This window comes from Alternaria alternata (genome assembly GCF_001642055.1).
Source record: "Alternaria alternata strain SRC1lrK2f unplaced genomic scaffold CC77scaffold_6, whole genome shotgun sequence".
In the NCBI taxonomy this organism is placed as follows: Eukaryota; Fungi; Ascomycota; class Dothideomycetes; order Pleosporales; family Pleosporaceae; genus Alternaria; species Alternaria alternata.
Genome location: NW_017306195.1, coordinates 1299833 through 1317410, shown reverse-complemented (window position 1 = coordinate 1317410; position 17578 = coordinate 1299833). Strand labels below are relative to the sequence as shown.

The 17578-nt window shown below is 49.5% G+C and overlaps 8 protein-coding genes across 8 annotated transcripts; 4 read left to right on the top strand and 4 right to left on the bottom strand.

Moving 5' to 3' along the window:
- Positions 1-1885: 1885 nt before the first annotated feature.
- Positions 1886-2463, bottom strand: CC77DRAFT_1059747 (hypothetical protein; the record flags this gene model as incomplete). Its single annotated transcript, XM_018528271.1, has 2 exons — positions 1886-2249; positions 2312-2463. The coding sequence occupies 2 exons, from the start codon at positions 2461-2463 to the stop codon at positions 1886-1888; spliced, it is 516 nt and encodes a 171-aa protein (XP_018388297.1).
- A 384-nt stretch (positions 2464-2847) lies between these two features.
- Positions 2848-4944, bottom strand: CC77DRAFT_1059746 (MFS general substrate transporter; the record flags this gene model as incomplete). Its single annotated transcript, XM_018528270.1, has 9 exons — positions 2848-3473; positions 3524-3691; positions 3741-3876; positions 3930-3993; positions 4040-4138; positions 4190-4266; positions 4316-4699; positions 4749-4777; positions 4833-4944. 9 exons carry the CDS (start codon positions 4942-4944, stop codon positions 2848-2850), a joined length of 1695 nt encoding a protein of 564 aa, XP_018388296.1.
- Positions 4945-6083: 1139 nt separating this feature from the next.
- On the top strand, positions 6084-8000 carry CC77DRAFT_931240 (tryptophan synthase beta subunit-like PLP-dependent enzyme; the record flags this gene model as incomplete). Its single annotated transcript, XM_018534202.1, has 7 exons — positions 6084-6276; positions 6327-6519; positions 6568-6691; positions 6743-6894; positions 6948-7138; positions 7183-7352; positions 7443-8000. The coding sequence occupies 7 exons, from the start codon at positions 6084-6086 to the stop codon at positions 7998-8000; spliced, it is 1581 nt and encodes a 526-aa protein (XP_018388295.1).
- A 254-nt stretch (positions 8001-8254) lies between these two features.
- Positions 8255-9673, top strand: CC77DRAFT_1018826 (NAD(P)-binding protein). The gene has a single exon (XM_018524701.1). It carries the CDS (start codon positions 8571-8573, stop codon positions 9381-9383), a length of 813 nt encoding a protein of 270 aa, XP_018388294.1. The 5' UTR covers positions 8255-8570; the 3' UTR covers positions 9384-9673.
- Positions 9674-9819: 146 nt separating this feature from the next.
- CC77DRAFT_1039323 (tricorn protease N-terminal domain-containing protein) lies at positions 9820-11786 on the top strand (the record flags this gene model as incomplete). The annotated part of the gene is made up of 2 exons (XM_018527158.1): positions 9820-10095; positions 10149-11786. The coding sequence occupies 2 exons, from the start codon at positions 9820-9822 to the stop codon at positions 11784-11786; spliced, it is 1914 nt and encodes a 637-aa protein (XP_018388293.1).
- A 77-nt stretch (positions 11787-11863) lies between these two features.
- On the bottom strand, positions 11864-14042 carry CC77DRAFT_985541 (hypothetical protein). Its single transcript, XM_018536201.1, has 2 exons — positions 12725-14042; positions 11864-12648 (listed from the first exon to the last, which is right to left on the bottom strand). Exons 1-2 carry the CDS (start codon positions 13580-13582, stop codon positions 11965-11967), a joined length of 1542 nt encoding a protein of 513 aa, XP_018388292.1. The 5' UTR covers positions 13583-14042; the 3' UTR covers positions 11864-11964.
- A 133-nt stretch (positions 14043-14175) lies between these two features.
- On the top strand, positions 14176-15257 carry CC77DRAFT_1048811 (phosphoglycerate mutase-like protein). Its single transcript, XM_018527554.1, has one exon. The coding sequence runs from the start codon at positions 14263-14265 to the stop codon at positions 14908-14910; it is 648 nt and encodes a 215-aa protein (XP_018388291.1). The 5' UTR covers positions 14176-14262; the 3' UTR covers positions 14911-15257.
- Positions 15216-17510, bottom strand: CC77DRAFT_749711 (hypothetical protein). Its single transcript, XM_018533082.1, has 6 exons — positions 17051-17510; positions 16950-17002; positions 16681-16892; positions 16038-16627; positions 15822-15987; positions 15216-15757 (listed from the first exon to the last, which is right to left on the bottom strand). Exons 1-6 carry the CDS (start codon positions 17192-17194, stop codon positions 15654-15656), a joined length of 1269 nt encoding a protein of 422 aa, XP_018388290.1. The 5' UTR covers positions 17195-17510; the 3' UTR covers positions 15216-15653.
- Positions 17511-17578: the final 68 nt, after the last annotated feature.

The window sequence follows — 17578 nt, the reverse complement described above, 5'->3', positions numbered from 1 at the left end:
CTGAAGTCAACTGTACGCCGTGAGGTGAAGGATCAGAACAGTAAGGACGTCAAGAAGCTTCAACGAAGTTTGCACCACATTGCAGCTCAAAATACACTCCTCCACGACGAGATCAAGGGCCTCAAGCGTTCCCTCTTGATCAAGGAGAGACGGAAAAAGCAGAGCTTCACCCTCGAGCTTGATGAGGATCATGAGTATCATGGGGGAGCCGTTTTGTGGTCACCAAGGAGTGTACAACGAGCTCGCGATCGTCGGGCATCACAACAACAACAAGCCGAGCTTGAAAAGCTTCAAAAAGCCAAGCAAGCCGAGATCAAGAAGGCAGCACGCGATTGTGAGGCTCAACTCAAAGCTGTGAAGCGTGTAGAGCGGGAGAGACGGGCGGAGGAGAAGAGGAAGGAGGAGGCTGAAAAGCTGGCCAAGAAACAACACCGTGAGCTTATCAACAACACTAAGAAGCTTATAAAACTGTCCCAAAAGGGTAAGCGCAAGGCTTCACAACCTCATCCGACAGCTACAAAGCGTCAAAAGCGTGGTGGTGTTGCTCCAGCTGTGGTGGGAGACACACGGGTTGCACGAGCTGCCACCCCACGTAGTCGACGGCAACGACCGATAACGCCCTCCAAAAGGTTATCTGAATAAGCCAAAATCTCCGCAGGCCTGTATTTAGTATAATCCTAGATTTGCGCAATTTTATCACGATTTGTTGTGGCTCTACAACCTCATCTTTTTGACTATATTGAGTTGTTGGGGGTGTTCATCGAATGATGATGTTCATCGAACGCACGGGCATTGTAGCCTGTGCGCCGCGGCCCCGCCACCTTTCCTCTTCGCCAACCCGCCACCGCATTTCTACACGACCTCCACCTATCGATAGCGTACCTCTTGTCTTGTAACTAGCATCAGCTGCACTTCTTCTTCCTTAATGGCGATTTCGCAGTTGCTTCCATGAAAAGCTGCAGATAGTCGCCCGGATGAAGGACACTTTCGAAATTTTGGAGCAAATGACAAGCATAGTCATGGCTGACGCGAAGCTGGATATCAAGTCCCCAAGATACGTTTACTGATTTGGAGAGAATATGGACCCATATTGAATGATCGGGATATATCCATCTCTCGCGGAACATGGTGTTAATGACCCAATCGTCTCAGTTTACCCTACAAATGCCAGCATACCATTCTCCATTACATCTGACAAGCGTACTTGGAATGTAGCACATCGGAAAATGTCCATTCTTAGGAGACGAGGTTTTCAATTCTCCAGCATACACTCTAGAAGGTCATGTAGTAATTAGCCTCCACGTTTCCATGAAACACTCCGTCGGTCTCTGCGTCTTCGATTCTCCTGGACATTGTGCTGTCGAATGGTGTGATGCCACCAGCATATGCATGTCAAACCCGGATCTGTCCAGCTATTCTTTCCATGACAGATACTTTGTTCTTCGCTCTTGTTGTAGCTGTTTTAAACTCTGCCTCCAGAGCATCGAGATCTCAATCGATCTTTCTCAGCACATGCTCGATGTGGAGATAAGGCGATTTTTCATACTCTCTTCGAAGCTTTCTTCTAGTGGTACCATGGTCTTCTACCTCGTCTATCATTAGGAACACAAGGCAGACGCCTTACGCACGTTAAGGAGCTGACTTCACTCTAGTAGGCTTCACCTGCATTTATCTTGCAAGGCCAGAGGCGGCGACAAAGATAGCGATGCAGCTAGCAGGTGCAGGTGGTCTTGAAGGGGTTTGATATGTGCAATGCGAAGTAATGCTAAGCAGCCTGCAGGAGGAGTTCATGAGCGATAGGCTCGGAAAGATACGTCTTGCGCGAACTCTCAGTACTTATTGATTCCAGATACGACGGATGACTTCACTCGTCGCGTTCTTACGTCTACACGACAGTCGCATTCTTCAATGGCCAGTTGATACCCTTGTCCGCTGCCCCCGTATTTCCCAATCCTGCACAGTTGTACAATCCGACAGGGTTGTTCTGCGTAGCCCTTAGATATTGTAAATCAACACACTGCTGGGTACCGCTGCTAGCAGCGAGAGCAATACGTCCATCGGCCATGGCGTTCCAGGTCTGCTGTTCGCTTCCGGCTACGCATTCGCGGAGGTAGATGTTGGCCATGTCTTTCCAGCCGGACTTAGGCCCAGCATCCATGCAGAGAGTGGTGGATGCGAGTTGTATGGACGTAGCGTTGTTGGGCGCCTTGATATACCATGATTGCTCTGGAGTAGATGTAGTGCTTTGCCTGGAGCTAGTGTTAGAAGAGTTGCACAGGTAATAGGGAGTGAAGATGGTCTTTGGCCTTACACTACCAGGGTTGCTCCTGCAGTTCGCGATTTGGGTACGACGACGAATTTGGTGTCCTGCGCGGATGTTATGTAGACCGCACGGTAACCCTCTGGTGCTTGTGAGAGGCCAGTGGCGGCCAACGCGAGGACGAAGAGAGTGATAGTGAGCATCCTTGAAGCTGTTGCCAGTTCCAGCGATTTGTTCTGGGCTGGCTGGAAACCAGAGGGAAAAGAAGGCTATATATGGTCATTGTCTTCAATAATACTTCGAGATTGGTGTCTAATATGATACTGTTACCCGGTCATAGTATCTGTTAGACTTCGAAACTAACACGCATAGTAGATGTGGGGGTATGAGTGGTGCTTGTTCTATGTGGGGTCGGTCTACTAGGGTATGTAGTCGAGAATCTATGGATAGTAATCTAGCGTTTACCCGTCGCACGCCCTGCATTGTCGGTAGTTGAAACGATCATCAGGTCTTGGCAACCAAAATCATCCCTCGATTGCATGTATCATATGTCTCGACCGATCTTTGGGTATCTTTGATGAAGCATTCTAGGCAGGACCAGTCCTACCACGTTTTTCCTCTTGCCTTTTCTTGCCCTCTTCTTTCAGTTGAGCATCATCCTTCCTTGACAGCTCCACTTGAGGCATCAAGAACCAAGCAGCGATGAATGCAAGTGCATTCAACACTGCTCCAACGATGAAAATCACCCGAAAACCTTGCTGATAGGCCGAAGCAAGTGCAGCGCGGATCAAGTCCGTACGCTCTTGGCCAACTGAATCGCGAAACATGTCTGGCGTATCAAGTAGCATTTGAATCTCTGGTATTGAAAGCCCGTATGGAACCAATGAGAAGCGAACTGCGTTGTTGATTATCGTGCCGGAGATCGCAAGACCAAGAGTGCCGCCAAGGTTGCGTATGAAGTTGCGCGTCGAAGTGACAACAGCCATGTGTTTGCGCTCCACGCCTGCCTGCACAGCGATTAGCGAAGGTTGCAGCGTGTTTCCCAATCCAAGACCAGCGAGTAGACCGTAGCCTATTTGTTTCCCAAGAGAGGGGCTGTCAAGTGTCGATATCAGGCCCAAGCCAATCGCCCATATCGCCCAACCCACAAGCAGACATTCCCTATACCGGCCAGTCCAGTGTACAACGAGGCCTGAAAGTGTGCTGAAAAGAGCTATAGAAAGTTCAGATACATGACGTGTTCACCAGTGGTAGTCGTCTTACTTTGTGTGAGTGTGATGGGAAGTAGTAGTGCGCCGGACTTCACAGCTGTATAGCCATACACCAGCTGATAGAAGGAAGGGATGTAGTAAACCTGAACGAGAAAGTTCCAGCCGTTCACGAACATCGTTATTCCGGCACCATTGACGACTCTGGATGTGAATATTGTCACTGCTTGGGGTCAGTACGAAGTCCTCCGTGTCGTTTGCAGCAAACCTACTCGGTATCAATGGCACCTTGGTACATTTCCACTGCCATATGATGAAGAATACTGAGACTGCAACTCCGACTACCAAAGTAGCAACGACGTAAGCAGAATTCCAGGCGTACTGTCCACCTGCCCATGTCAAGGCGAGCTACAACAGTAAGTTTTGACTGCATGGATGACCGGTGGTATCGAGCAACATACCACGAGCAAGGCGGATCCAGCGAGAGCTAGGAATGCACCAAAGAAGTCGATAGCTGCTACTTTTCTGGTCTGGTTAGCGACCTTCAGCTGTGTGTGATAATACTACTTACTTCTTCCATTCACCATCCACCTTCCTGAGTGGCATGAAAAACACGACAGACCCAGTGGTCAGAACGCATAGAAACAGATTCAGTCGGAAGATCCATCTCCTTCAAATGGCTTAGTATAGTACTGATCTAATATCAACACGAAATCCGTACCAAGAATCATGGCTTTGGGAAGCGAGTGCGCCACCTATGACTGGCCCAATGCCATTCGCCAAAGCTACGACCGAGCCCTAGAGGTTGTTAGTTTGACACAGCAGAGCACATTACAACATCACTTACGAGTATACCCTGATACTTTCCTCTTTCGCGAAGAGGTACAATGTCCGATACTATCATCTGGGCCACCGTCATCAAACCTCCACCACCCACGCCCATGAATGCACGAAATACGATCAGCTGAAGGGCGGACTGTGCCAAGGAAGCAGCTAGCGAGCCGAAAAAGAAGATGCCAATGCCAATGATCAAGAGCACCTTGCGGGACCATATGTCGGAGAGACGCCCGTATAGAAGCTGGAATGACGTCGACGTTAAGAAGTATGCGCCCGCAATCCAAGCACTTTCGTTACTGGCATTGAGATCCCTGCTGACGATGGTCAAACTGGCTGCAAGCGTCGTTTGGTCCATCAAAGCTAGCAGATCAACGCTTGCGCAAGCCAGGAATATCTACTGACGTATAAGTACGGACGAAAACTGTAACCGCCAATGTTCTTACTGTGATGATGGTCTTAACCGGCACGTAGTCTGTTTTCGGTAAATAGTTAGTGGAGATTGAAGTTTTGATTTGTATTTCCCTTACTTGTTTGTTCATTGAACTCTAGAGGCTGTCCAAGTGCTTGAGTTGGGGTTATTTCAGGGTAGGGTTCCTTCGGCATGCCCACAACAGCTTCAGGCTCATCCTTGGTCGTCATGGTATAAATTCGATTATGTGACTCGATCGTGTTTGTGCACGAATCCGTGTTTTCGAGCGACTTATGGTATTGTGGGATATCCAGCTGGTAACATAGCAAGATCAGTATGGGCTGAGCCTGATAGATATGAGCCCGACTTGGTGTGGTGGGTACAACATTGGCGCAGATGTCGACAAGGCTTGCGGCTACAGTTCGACATATAGTACTCAAGCCGGATCTCCAATGCCGATCGGTCGTAGCCCAAGTCTGTGACTATGGTGATCAAGTACACCTATGCATCGACCAATCATGCAAGGTGCGCGCTGCAGACCAGATGCGTAACGCAGCAAGATCATTGAGTGGTGCCTGCTAGCGGCCCATGAGATGTTCGGGTACGGTACCTGGAAGTTATGAGTAACTTGTGACAAGCAATCCGATGCGAAAGCCAAGATCGTATGCTTCGGCCTCGCACCATATCCCGTCTTGGACCAGGCTGCGATGTGAAAACCTTGCTGAGTGCATTGAGGACCTGCTATGCGCAAAGACTTCACTCAGAGTATTTACCGGTGAATGTTTCCACCCCATGCACAGTAAACCTGCTCTTGAGCCTTGTCGTTGTATCAGCCATGCAGAGGTCGTGACCTCTAGAGCTCCTGAACGCTACTTTTAGTTCGTCGGCGCTAACATGTACATAAACACGCTAGCGCGTTCGCATTCCATCCCGAACGGCCGCCATCAATGTGCTCAATATCTCTCGCGTCCATCCAGAATCACCGCGATGCCATCAAACAACCCTATCACAAAGTTGACCGGTCGCGCAATCGCCTGTAGATCACATTTGCGCTTCTTGGCTGATCCGCAACGTCCCTCGACCGCAGCGGGAATTCTGCCGTACAAATCCCTCTCCGACGTGGATCTGCATACTAGTGATGCAACAAACAACACCCACAAAGTGCCACCGATGAGCACCTTCATTGTTACATCCCGCATGAAACCCATGCCGTAGAATTCCAGTCCCGTAGATCCGCTGTGTCCACAGTAGCATCAATTCGTTCCAAGCTCCGATGTATTACCAGTAGAGCCTTCAATAGTTAAAGGGGAGGCCGTGCCAGTGTCTGGATCCCTTCATCTCTTATCATACAGCTTAGGAAATCTCCAGTATGGCTTCACGAAATTATTTGAATGCCTACTCTGGGCCAGATGCTCTTCGAAACTATTTCGACCCCGACCACCAGCCGATGCTTCCTCTTGTCGAGATTCCACCAAGTCTAAATCCGTACTACCAGGATGGGGTCAGAATACATGCAAAGATGATGTCTATGCATCCGTCGAACAATGTCAAGATCATGCCTGGTATGTGAAAGAAGATTCACCGCCATTGCACATCACTCATGCGTACCCAGCGTTGAACATGTTGACCAAAGAGGTTCATCCGGAGAAGTCGAAAACAGTAGTCGAGTATAGCTCGGGATCTACCGTTATATCCTTAGCACTGGTCTCTCGTATAAACCACGGGATACAAGATGTTCGCGCGTTTCTAAGCAACAAGACTTCGGCTCCAAAGCTCCGGCTGATGCAATTCTTCGGTTTGGATATGTACGTCAGCCTTCTTCTGACCATGAACAATTTCTAAGTTACCAGCAGTACGCTCTTTGGCGGCCCGTCTCAGCCGGAACCACATGACGAACGTGGCGGCATTCATCAAGCGAGGATGATGGCCGAGCAAGACGAAGCGATTCTGAACGTTAACCAATACGAAAATGATGCGGTGAGCTACCTGATATACCTTTCTCAATGCAGCTCTTACTTACTTTCGAAGAATTGGCAATCGCATGTTAAATGGACTGGACCGCAGATTCACCAACAATTACCTAACATCAGCCTCATTTGTGCTGGCATGGGTACCTCTGGCACCATGACGGGTCTTGGCCAGTACTTCAAATCAGCCAAGCCTTCTGTAGTTCGATTAGGGTAAGTTCTAGTATACTGCCACTCGCAATATTGTGCCCTAACCATGTGCCTAGTGTGTGCACTGCTGCTGGTGACCGGGTACCAGGGCCCAGATCGCTTGCTCTTTTAAGCCCTGTGGAATTCCCATGGCGCGGCTCTGTTGATGCTATAGAAGAGGTCGGGTCCAAGGATGCTTTCGGTCTATCTCTACAACTCTGTCGGGCAGGACTGATTTGCGGCCCCTCTTCGGGCTTCAACTTGCAGGGTAGGTGCAAGAAGCGTTCAACATACAGTAGCTGACGGCACCAGGGCTCTTTAATTACCTCGAGAAGCGGAAGAGCTCAGGAACTCTATCCGAGCTTAGTGGAGCCAACGGATTGATTGACTGCGCCTTCGTCGCTTGCGACGGACCGTACCAGTATATGGATGAGTACTTCGACAAGCTGGGTAGTACCGCTTTTCGACCCATACATAATGAGGTAAGATCCAATCGTTTCTTTCTTGTGACTCGCTGAGTGGCGCTCTAGAAGGCGATTTGTTTGACCGAAGCATGTCTAACATTTCCCTAGAACCTAACCGCAGTTGACCTATACCGCTACGACGAAGCATGGGAACTTACTCCTACACGAGCGCTGTCACAGTTTGCCGATACCGTTGAAGAACGCACTGACGCTGTCTTGCTTGATCTGAGAAAGCCGGAAGACTTTGTTACGAGTCACATTCCAGGATCATACAACCTGCCGCTACAAAGTCTCAACGCGTCTACGCCGAGCCCTTTCTTAGACGCTGCGGTCCTCGAGAAGCAATGGAGAGAGTTAGAGGCTACATTCACACCCGATCGCATCAACGCGCACGATCTTGTTGGGAAGAACGTATACATCGTTTGCTATGGCGGCGATACTGCCCGCGTTGCCACGAGCGTGCTTCGGGCAAAAGCCATTTCAGCGAGCAGCGTGAAGGGTGGCATCACTGCATTACGGCAAGAGCTACCGAACTTGCAGATGAATGAGCGCGGAAGAGGCCTGATACAGCAAGATTGGCTTAAAATGCCGGAGGTCGCTACTAAAGAGTTGAGGGCTGATTCATTGTCTCCGCAAGTTCGTAGCCTGGATGGCATCGTAGTGTAGGCCAGCAGGTGGTACATCAATCATTTTGAAAATTTAAGAGACCGTCATACCTGATATCAGGTGATCTGGCTCTTCCAGTTACATGTTCATTCACAATTCATCTTTGCCCGGCTGTTGATGACACTGACAATGCGCAAGCGACCTGCAAGGCTTGGGATGTGTGTGCAATTTCATTAGTCCATATCAGTGCTAGCGCCGGTGATTGGAAGTGCAAAACCAATTCTCCCGCATCTCCGAACACTTCGTCCCGCTTGCATCAGGCCGTGAACTATGCAGATGAACCAGCTTGGTGTGCTTTCCTTAGTTCATTCGTTCGAATGCACTGGCCTGGATTACGAAATGAAGGGCACAAAGCATAGTTCAGATTTGCACACACGGAACCGGCTGAACAGCCACGCTGACTGCGGCGCGTCATTCCGGATTTTGTACTCACATGTCCGGCTGTAAGCCAAACCACTGTAGGTAGGATAAATACTTGACAGTCACGTCTAGCAGTGTTTTCGTTGTCAAGAGATAGTCGCAACCCTTCCCTCTTCACTCTGATTATTCACATCTCATTATCTGCCCGCAATGTCGTCCATCGTGAAAGAGATTGCCCTCGTCACCGGGGCGAACAGCGGTATAGGCTTCGAGATCGCTCACCAACTTCTCCTGAGGGGGAAATACCATGTTCTTCTCGGCTCTCGCTCTACCACCAAAGGGTCTGCCGCCCTAGAAGACCTGCAAGCACGCAAGCTATCGGGTAGCATCGAGCTCGTGCATCTCGACATGCAGAACGACGACCACATTGAGCAGACCACGAAGCTTATCGAAGAGAAGCACGGCAGGCTTGACATTCTGTTCAATAATGCCGCAGTCGCCTTACCGGAAGGTTTGACGGAGCGTGAACGCTTGGCTACAGCTTTCGACGTAAATGCAACCGGGCCATGGCTTCTTGCGAACGCGGTCGTTCCGTTGCTCAAAAAAAGTGCGAACCCGCGAATTATCAACATATCCTCTGGTGCAGGGTCGATCGGTCGCCGTCTCGCCTCAGAAAGTCCAATGTACAAGATCCAGGCCGTTCCGTATCGCGCTAGCAAGGTCGCTTTCAATATGCTTAGTGCGTGCCTATATGTGGAGTACGGACTGGGAATCGAGCAGGTGGACTTTACGGGTATCAAGAAGAACGACGTCGAGGCCAAAAACGAGGAAAACAGTCCGAAAATGAAGGTCTTTTGCTACGACCCTGGTTTTACGGCCTCTAACCTGGGCCCGCACAATAAAGAAGAGTTTGGTGCGAGGAGTGCACAGGAGACGGTGAAGAGTATCATGGAACTTGTCGACGGGAAAAGAGACGAAGAGTGTGGCAAATTTATCCATAATACCGGAGGATACCCATGGTAGGTCGAGTTTGGTTTCATGTACCGGAGATGACCAAGTGTGGGTACAATTTGATAATGCTTCCGTCGCAAAGAGTCCTTAAGCGTCGGGCCTAGCAACGGAAGAGTACTCTTCCACCCTTACGTCTTGGCAAATCAGCAAGCTTTTGGAGCGCAAGGCTTGGGCAATTGGTTTATCCATCTCCTACCAGTTTTTGCTTAGTGTTTAGCTTCGGGTGCGTAATGTATGGACAGAGGTCCACTACGCCCATGGCTTTAGTGTATGCATGCTTATATTTGCATGTACCTGCAAGCAAAGTATATTCATCTGCAAAACAGCAGTAGCACATCTCTTCAACATGCGTATCTCACATCTCTCCGCTGTTTACTCTGTCTTTGCTGTGGTGTTTTCATATCCGGGAGTACCAGAGCGGTTACATGGCGCGAGTTGTCCTTATGCAATGACCCGAACAGAAAAGCCAGGATGTGTTTACTCCAATTCGAAGCTTAGCGCAAACGTTGACAAGACGGCATCTCATAGGGCGCTGGGGAAACAAGGTGTTTTCTTCATGAACCGTATTGCACCGGGCACATCAGAGCTGTACATCGCCAATGCGGATGGAAGCGATGAGCGCAAGCTACTGGGCAATAGCTCAGATTTCGATTACCATGCGACCTTCTCTCCAGATGGGCAGTGGATAACCTTCACCACTGAGCGCAACGGGGATGGCAACTCGGTAGGTGTTCTCATGAATTTAGTAAAGCACCAATCGGCTAATTCAACGTGCAGGACATATATCGCGTTCGACCTGACGGATCAGATTTAGAGATGATAACTGCAACACCGTCCATGGAAGATGCAGGGACGCTATCGCCGGACGGAAGCAAGATCGCCTACGTTTCGACAGCCAATGGTTACAAGGCCAACATCTGGGTGATGGACCTCACCACACGCCAGACAACCAAGCTTACCAGCACCGATTTTGTCAAGGGTAATGATAGCTTGCCAGAGAGCTATCTACGTCCTTCTTGGTCACCAGATGGTAAATGGATCGCTTTTTCTTCCGATCGTAACACGCAATGGCGCGGCCATGGCAACGGTACCGGATGGGAACATACCCAGGAGCTGTCACTCTACGCTATCCGTCCCGACGGTACTGGCTTCAAACAGCTCGCTACTAAAGAAAGCTACTGTCTGGGATCGCCCAAGTGGTCCCCAGATGGTAAGCGCATCATATACTACGAGATGTCCACTGAAGACACTTGGAACGCGCACCGACCTGAGTCTTTACAGACTGTCACTGGCCAACTCGTATCCATTGCCTTTGACACTGGTCTTGATCGTGTAGAACACACGGAAGGCTCTGGTCTTAAGATGTTTCCCCAATGGATTGGCAACAACACCATTGCATACCTACTTAAGAATACGGACGATGAGGGTCTGAACTACGTCGACATCTCTGGTGATAATGGCACCCTCAGTGCCTACAAGGCATCGATTCGCTCGCCATCCTGGTCGCCTGATGGCTCACAGGTCGTCTACGAGAAAGTCGATTTCGATGCAATTCGTCCTATGGGTAAGGAACTTTACAGCTGGAACGATGAGTGGGATTATCGATTCACCGACATTTTCCCCCAGCTTTCTCTACAGGGAAGACTTGCCATCACGCAAAAGCAGCTTGGCAATTCGAGCATTATCACCATGTCCCCAGACGGTACCGATGTCAAGCAGGTGTTCGATGTTTTCTCTGCCAACATGAGCGAGACCGCTATAGCACAGGGTCTTTCTGGCGCCTTCCAGCCGTCATGGACCTCAAGCGGCGATTGGCTCGTCTTTGGTGTGGGATCGTGGTTCCAGAGTCGCAGCACAGGCCCTGGCGCCCTGTACCGCGCGACTGCCAACGGTTCGTTCTCTGAACAACTGACAGAAGGTTCTGTCAATACTGGTTTCCCTAGCTACTCACCCGATGGTCGCTACATCGTTTATCGCGTCTTTGGCGGCGAATATGGCTTGCGCATCATGAACTTAGAGGACCGGTCGGTCAGCATCCTTACAAATGCCACTAGCGACAATTACGACAACTTGCCCTCTTGGTCACCAGATGGCTCACGTATCGTCTTCTCGCGCCGGGTCACCTACACGAACTTTGATGTATGCACCATCAAGCCTGACGGTACTGGCCTTCAAGTCCTGACCTCCAGTCTGGGTAACGACGCACATGCGGTTTGGACGCACGACGGCCGTATCATGTACTCTACAGCGCAATATGGATTCCGAGATGAGGCTGCGATATACGACGATACATTCCAACCATACGGGCAGATCATGGTCATGAACGCTGATGGCAGTAACAAGACGTTGCTAGTGGATAGCATGTGGGAAGACTCGATGCCTTTGTATATTCCGAATGAGTTCCTTGATATGTAGTCTAGTACGCAACTTTAGAATGGCCGTGTCGATCGGATGGATGTGCATGGATTGTCTTGATGGCCAATCATTAGTTTCTGCCAATGGTACTTGAAGAAAAGAGGCTTGACTTCATCCATTACTTATAGTCTTTTGATGCGCGTTCCACTAAGTGACTACTATATGCAACAAACTCTATCTAGCACATCTCAACTACACCAACGACGTTTGAGACGCCATTCTCAATCTCTCTTCCACTTGCCTCCACTCTTACAAAGCCAAGTGATTGAGTCACGACTGCCTTTGTTTCGAAACCAGTCTTGTTAACACTGACAACCTCACTCAAGCTTCCGTTGGATACACCGCCAAATACCGTCCAAACTCGATGCTCCGTAGCGCCATTCCAACTCATGTAGACTTCCGTACCATTGCTTGACTTGCACGCGTATACATCCGGCTTCGAGCTAGGCTTACCAACCCACTCGGCCTTGTAGCTGCGGTAGCTCTGTACCGCCTCCGCTTCGCCCCAGGATACGCTTAGCACTACGTTGCCGTCTTGATCGAACTCCTTCAGCGTTGGAACGCTTCCGTATCCCATCACGATGTTACCGGAAGGGAGCACTTCCATGTTGCCTTGGCTGACCGAGTAAATGGTGTCGTCGGGGTCGGCGAGTTCTTGTAGCAACGACGCGGTCATGTTGTGCTCATCGATCGAAAGAAATATACCAGTGGTTTGGTTGACATGAGATACAACTGCGCTGTTGTCGTTGTTGAAGAGGGAGATCGTGGTCGTGTTGGGCAGTTGAGAGGGGTGTAGACGCGCGTCGTGTTGATAGCAGAATGAAAGGTTGTTGATCAGAGTAAAATCGCCTCCGGAATAGCCCTTATAATATGTTAGTTTCATGCTCGTTGCTACCAAACCTGGTGGTATATATGGGGAAAATGTATGCAAGACTCACATTCAATGTCCACTCAACCGTTCCGTTGCGGTTGACCTTGAAAATTGAGCAGTAATGTCTTGACGAGATCAAGAAACTACCGTCGTCAAACCTTTCTACGGAATTGATGTGAAACGGTCCCCAGGGATAACTGCTGTTCCTGCCTAGGTCGTCCAGCGGATATGTAGGCACAGCACTGGCGAGCGAAACCTGATCCACATGGTCGAGATGGCTCCATTGCCAAAGTACCTCACTGTTCGTCACGTTGAGCTCCAGCACAATGGAGTCTACAACCCAGCCATCCTTTGGGCCGCCAATAGATGACAGATCCCACGGCGTAACATTCACAGCTCCAACGAACATTGTACCCTCGGGCGTAATGAGATTCTCGTGCATGTCGATCCAGCTGAAAGGCTGATACTGCGTGGGATCGTACAGGGGAGAAATGCTCTCTAATGGATATGTCGAGTTCCACAGCGTGACGTTATATATGTTCTCGTACTGTTGGTTGAGGATATAGATTATCCCATATCCAAAACCCCATGGCTCGCTGAAAGAGACACCGGCGAAGTAGGCAAGTACAGGTTCGCCGAAGAGCGTAGTCCTTCGGAATGCGGCATAGTCGCCATATCCTGACTGCCAGACTAGTTCACCATCTTCTTGGAAAATGTTAAGGCTGTAGTTGTGCGATTCGCTACCGCTCAAAGGGAAGAGAATCTGCCCTGGCGAGGTAGTACCAGTCTTGTTGATAGAGAGCACCGGAGGCTCGAATCCTGGGCGTGATTTGAAGGTTTGCCATGGCCATTGTGGGGCCGTGTTGTTCTGGGCATGTACAAGAAGGGAAGCCAATGAGGCGAGGAGGACACTTTGAAGACGCATGTTATGATGGTCGTGTAGTTGGAACCATAAAGCACAGGTGTCGAGGCCAGTCAAGCCTTTGACGTGTTCATTCTTATACGTTCCATGGTTACATCGCTGGACTACATCGCGCACCCCTCAGTACCGGAGCCTTGCACGGAGGCGGTGATGCACGGAGGATTGCAGACTTTTCCTACACCTTGTCGCAACACGAGTACTCTGCCAGATATGGAGCTTCAAGCGGTCGGTGGGACGCGTGCGATTTTGGCCCTTAGTGGGGCTAATTATCAATCTCATCTTATCAGATGCAGATCAATCCGACATCGGGTTTCGCGGAGATCTTTCGGTGGCCTTGGCGATGATGAACGTTATCTTCTGAACAAGTTTTGCGCCGCTAACGAGCTTCTTGGGTAAAGCTTCATCGCTCAGTCGGACGATACAGGAATATTTACCACCGGCATAAGTGCAGGAAGAATATGGATGGTGATGATGATGATTGAGATGATGTAGCTCGGCATGCAGGAGCAGGGAGCTCCGAGAACTTGCAGATGACACCAATCCATTCTAGTCCTTAGCACCAGTGACGAGAGGTTATCGTCAAAGCTTACATCCGTGGACGTTTGACAACCAACGACATCGATCAGATCCAAATCTGGACAGCGATGTGATCTTTGCCTTGTTCACCTGGCTGCACAACAGTCATGACATCGCTTGTGCATATCGTACGCCATGGTGAAGCACTTCATAACGTTCAGCGGGGCTATCCGGACAGAGATCCGCCATTGACAAAAGCCGGCAACGCCTCCACCAAACGCATCAATCTCAATGTCCAGCCAGACCTGATTCTCATCTCACCCATGACACGCACGATCGAAACTGCTATGAACCTTTTCCCATTCTTGACTGGGGCAGGTCCTTGGGAAGTTCCTACCCAGATCTGGCCCGATCTTCGTGAAGCCAACGACGCCATTTGCAACAAAGGTCTTTCACGGGCAGAGCTGTTAGCAAAATTTCCGCAGTTCGACTTCTCTGAATGTCATGAAGAGTGGGACTATCCAGAACACAGCATAGAAAGCGCTACTACGCGTGCAGAAAATGTACGAAGAAGGTTGAAAGATCTGTCCGCAACATACAGCAACATCGTTGTTATTACGCATCGAGGTATCAAAGCTTTCCTTGTGAAGGGGAAGCGCTTTGGACTAGCCGAGACAAGGTGCTACCGCTTTGCTACTGAGGAAGAAACCCAGGATGACAAGATCAGAAGAGGCGTCAACACTGATACAGGAGAAGAGCAAGATTTTGGACCGACGGTGTTGATATTGGAAGAAAGTCAAAGAAAAGATCGGTGAAGCTGCGGGTCGTTCGACTCAGGCATATGAAGACGTGCATGAGAAGGGATAAAGTCTCTTCCGGAACACATCGTGCCGTGCACGTCACAACCGGAGCCAGCAAAGCATCCGGGCCATGAACTCCGTAGGTAGTGATTGGGCTAGTACCGCCAAAAGCATCACAGATACCCCACCATAATTCCATGTCTCATGACTCAAGACTTCAAGAACGAGAAGAGATCATCAACTGCGAAGACATAGCAACTTGTTTACGTGTAGAACACATGCAGGAATCAAGGCGTTCTCACAACGAAGCAATGACTATCTTGGACGGACTGTGCGGGCTTCGGCTTTGAGTGATATACGCCTACGACAAGTGTCGATATGATCTTGATACTTGACTGCTAACGGGCTGTTTCATTGTTTCAGCTTGCGCTATGCGCTCGGTTCCCCTTGCCTATGTGCCGTCTTCTGTTGGGTTATCGCCTGAGTCCAATCTAAACCTGTACGTAACCTTGCGATAGTTGCTCTCCGTGCTACATTTCCACTTTCTTGCTCAACAAACTGATCTAACTCAAGTTCGGTCGGCCGCTGATCAAATGCCACGGGATCTGTTCCTTGTTCCTCCTTAGGTGTGATCAAAGCTGCCATGACTTCGCGCTCTTTCTTACGCCACAAGAACCAAGTACCTACTACCACAATTAAGGTCAGTGCGATCGTAACCAAGAAGTATAGCCAGATCCATTGAGAGTATATGCGACCACCTAAGTCATCGTCGAAACTGAAAAACGTGGTGCTGAAGAAAGTCTGCAATTGTTAGGCTGACATGCGTCGACTTTGTGTGTCACGGTTAGACTCACAGCAGTGACTAGATGCAGGTTTACAAAGTCAGTGAATGTCTCGCATGCAGTTCGTACGAGAGCATTACTTACACGTTGCCGGTAAGAAGAAAATGGTAATCGCAGCAATTATTCTCATGACGGCACTGTCGCGGGATGTTGATATTGCTACGCTTTGAGACGATTGCGCCAGACTGGTACTCGTGCTCGCCAAACGAAGACTTGTCGCTGAGTCGCGCTGCGCAATCGCACTATAGACCTGGAGAAGAACATGTCAGCACACTGCCAAAAGGTCTATGAGGCACTCACAGTTTGCACTAGGGCTTGTCCTCGCTTGGATACGTATTCTGCTCGATCCTCAAGCCCCACGTTCCAGGATCGCAGCTCGGAATTGGTATCAAGGAGCAATTGCTCGATTTCAGTCGATTCGTCTTCGGGTACCCCATTATTGTCTGCTTGCCTTTTGTATCTCCTTGCAACCTGATCAAGAAACTCGAGCATACGTGTAGTGCTTTTGCAAAGCAGGACTATAAATGCGAGATTGGTGTTCACAGCGTTTAGGTCTTTCGAGAGCGTACTGAAGTCAATACTTGACAGCTCAGGGTTATCATAGTGGTCGAATCGGATGCCTATCCTTCTCTCATTCCAATAGATTTTATCTTGCCAAAGGTTCAGTGCTTTCACTCGCTGCTCAAGATTGAAGCGCACGATGATACTTGGCACTAGGAATGCTGACATGCTGGAGGCGCCTCCTTGAATCGCGTATGAAAACCGATCGTAGTTGTTGCTTGCAAGGCCATGCATAAAGATGTACATATGTTTAGTGGAGAAATCGTAGGTGAAAGAAGCGCTCACACACACATGAGACATTGCTCCGGGTACTGACTGCAAGATGAAACCTAGCATGATGAGCTCAGCAGCATATTTGGATTAATGTATCCCTGCTCCTTACTTAGGTATTGCTTTCGCATTGCTTTTGGAGGCCTATGCCGCAGAAACGTGGGCAGCTGGGGAACAGCGAAGACGTAGGTTGCCGCCTTGTAGTCCAGCACGCGCGCATAGATTTCTGGTATCCGTGCAAAGATAGCAATGCGTCTGAACGTATGCGATGACAGAGGTACCGGCGTCATATTGCCATTGTAATCTCCTATGCGTCTGGACCAGCTACGACAAGAACATGTTAGCATTACAGCCGGTATACAATTCAAAGAACATGCTCACAACAACTTAATGGTCTCCACGTTCGCTGGCTGTTCAATCTTGCTTCCATATGTCTTCGTCTATGTTAGCGCATGTCCATAATGGACTTCTGACAGACTTGCCGAAAAATCATTTTCAATGTATCCGTCAATTAGATCATCAGTCACTTGCAGCCTCTTTGCATGACCATCACTAGTCACTTCGATTAGGATGACAGGTGCTTGTTTGTCCTCTATAAAGGCCAGCGGTGAATGCCCTGTCGCCATAGCTGTGGTGAGGCCTTAAGGGAAGGTTTCCTATGCCTGTAGGGGAGGTAAACCAAGACCGGAGACGTTTCCAGTAAAATGTCCGCTCAATGATTGGGGTGTTATAATATCGCGATCTGTTGTCTCGCGTCTGAGCTGAATGACACGAGGAGCTGTCGTGGGGGCCAGAATGGCTTCTTCATCGTGATTGGTGGGCAACAAGTGGCTGCATCAATTCGCGAGCATTTGACTGAACAGACCATGTAATCAACCGCGACGCGAACCTTAACATATACTGTTGTACATGTCAAGTACGAAGCACTGATGTAAATGGCTGGAGCGGCGTGTGCTCATGTCCTGAAGCACTTGGAGAACCAAGCCACTTGCACAAATCAAATCTACTGC

Coding starts and splice junctions, on each gene's coding strand:
- CC77DRAFT_1018826 (XM_018524701.1), top strand. CDS start 8,571: ATGTCGTCCATCGTGAAAGAGATTGCCCTCGTCACCGGGGCGAACAGC.
- CC77DRAFT_985541 (XM_018536201.1), bottom strand. CDS start 13,582: ATGCGTCTTCAAAGTGTCCTCCTCGCCTCATTGGCTTCCCTTCTTGTA. Junction 12,649..12,724: donor CGGTTGAGTGGACATTGAAT/GTGAGTCTTGCA, acceptor ACATATTATAAG/GGCTATTCCGGAGGCGATTT.
- CC77DRAFT_1048811 (XM_018527554.1), top strand. CDS start 14,263: ATGACATCGCTTGTGCATATCGTACGCCATGGTGAAGCACTTCATAAC.
- CC77DRAFT_749711 (XM_018533082.1), bottom strand. CDS start 17,194: ATGGCGACAGGGCATTCACCGCTGGCCTTTATAGAGGACAAACAAGCA. Junction 16,628..16,680: donor AATGCGAAAGCAATACCTAA/GTAAGGAGCAGG, acceptor TCATCATGCTAG/GTTTCATCTTGCAGTCAGTA. Junction 15,758..15,821: donor TTTCTTCTTACCGGCAACGT/GTAAGTAATGCT, acceptor ACCTGCATCTAG/TCACTGCTGTGAGTCTAACC.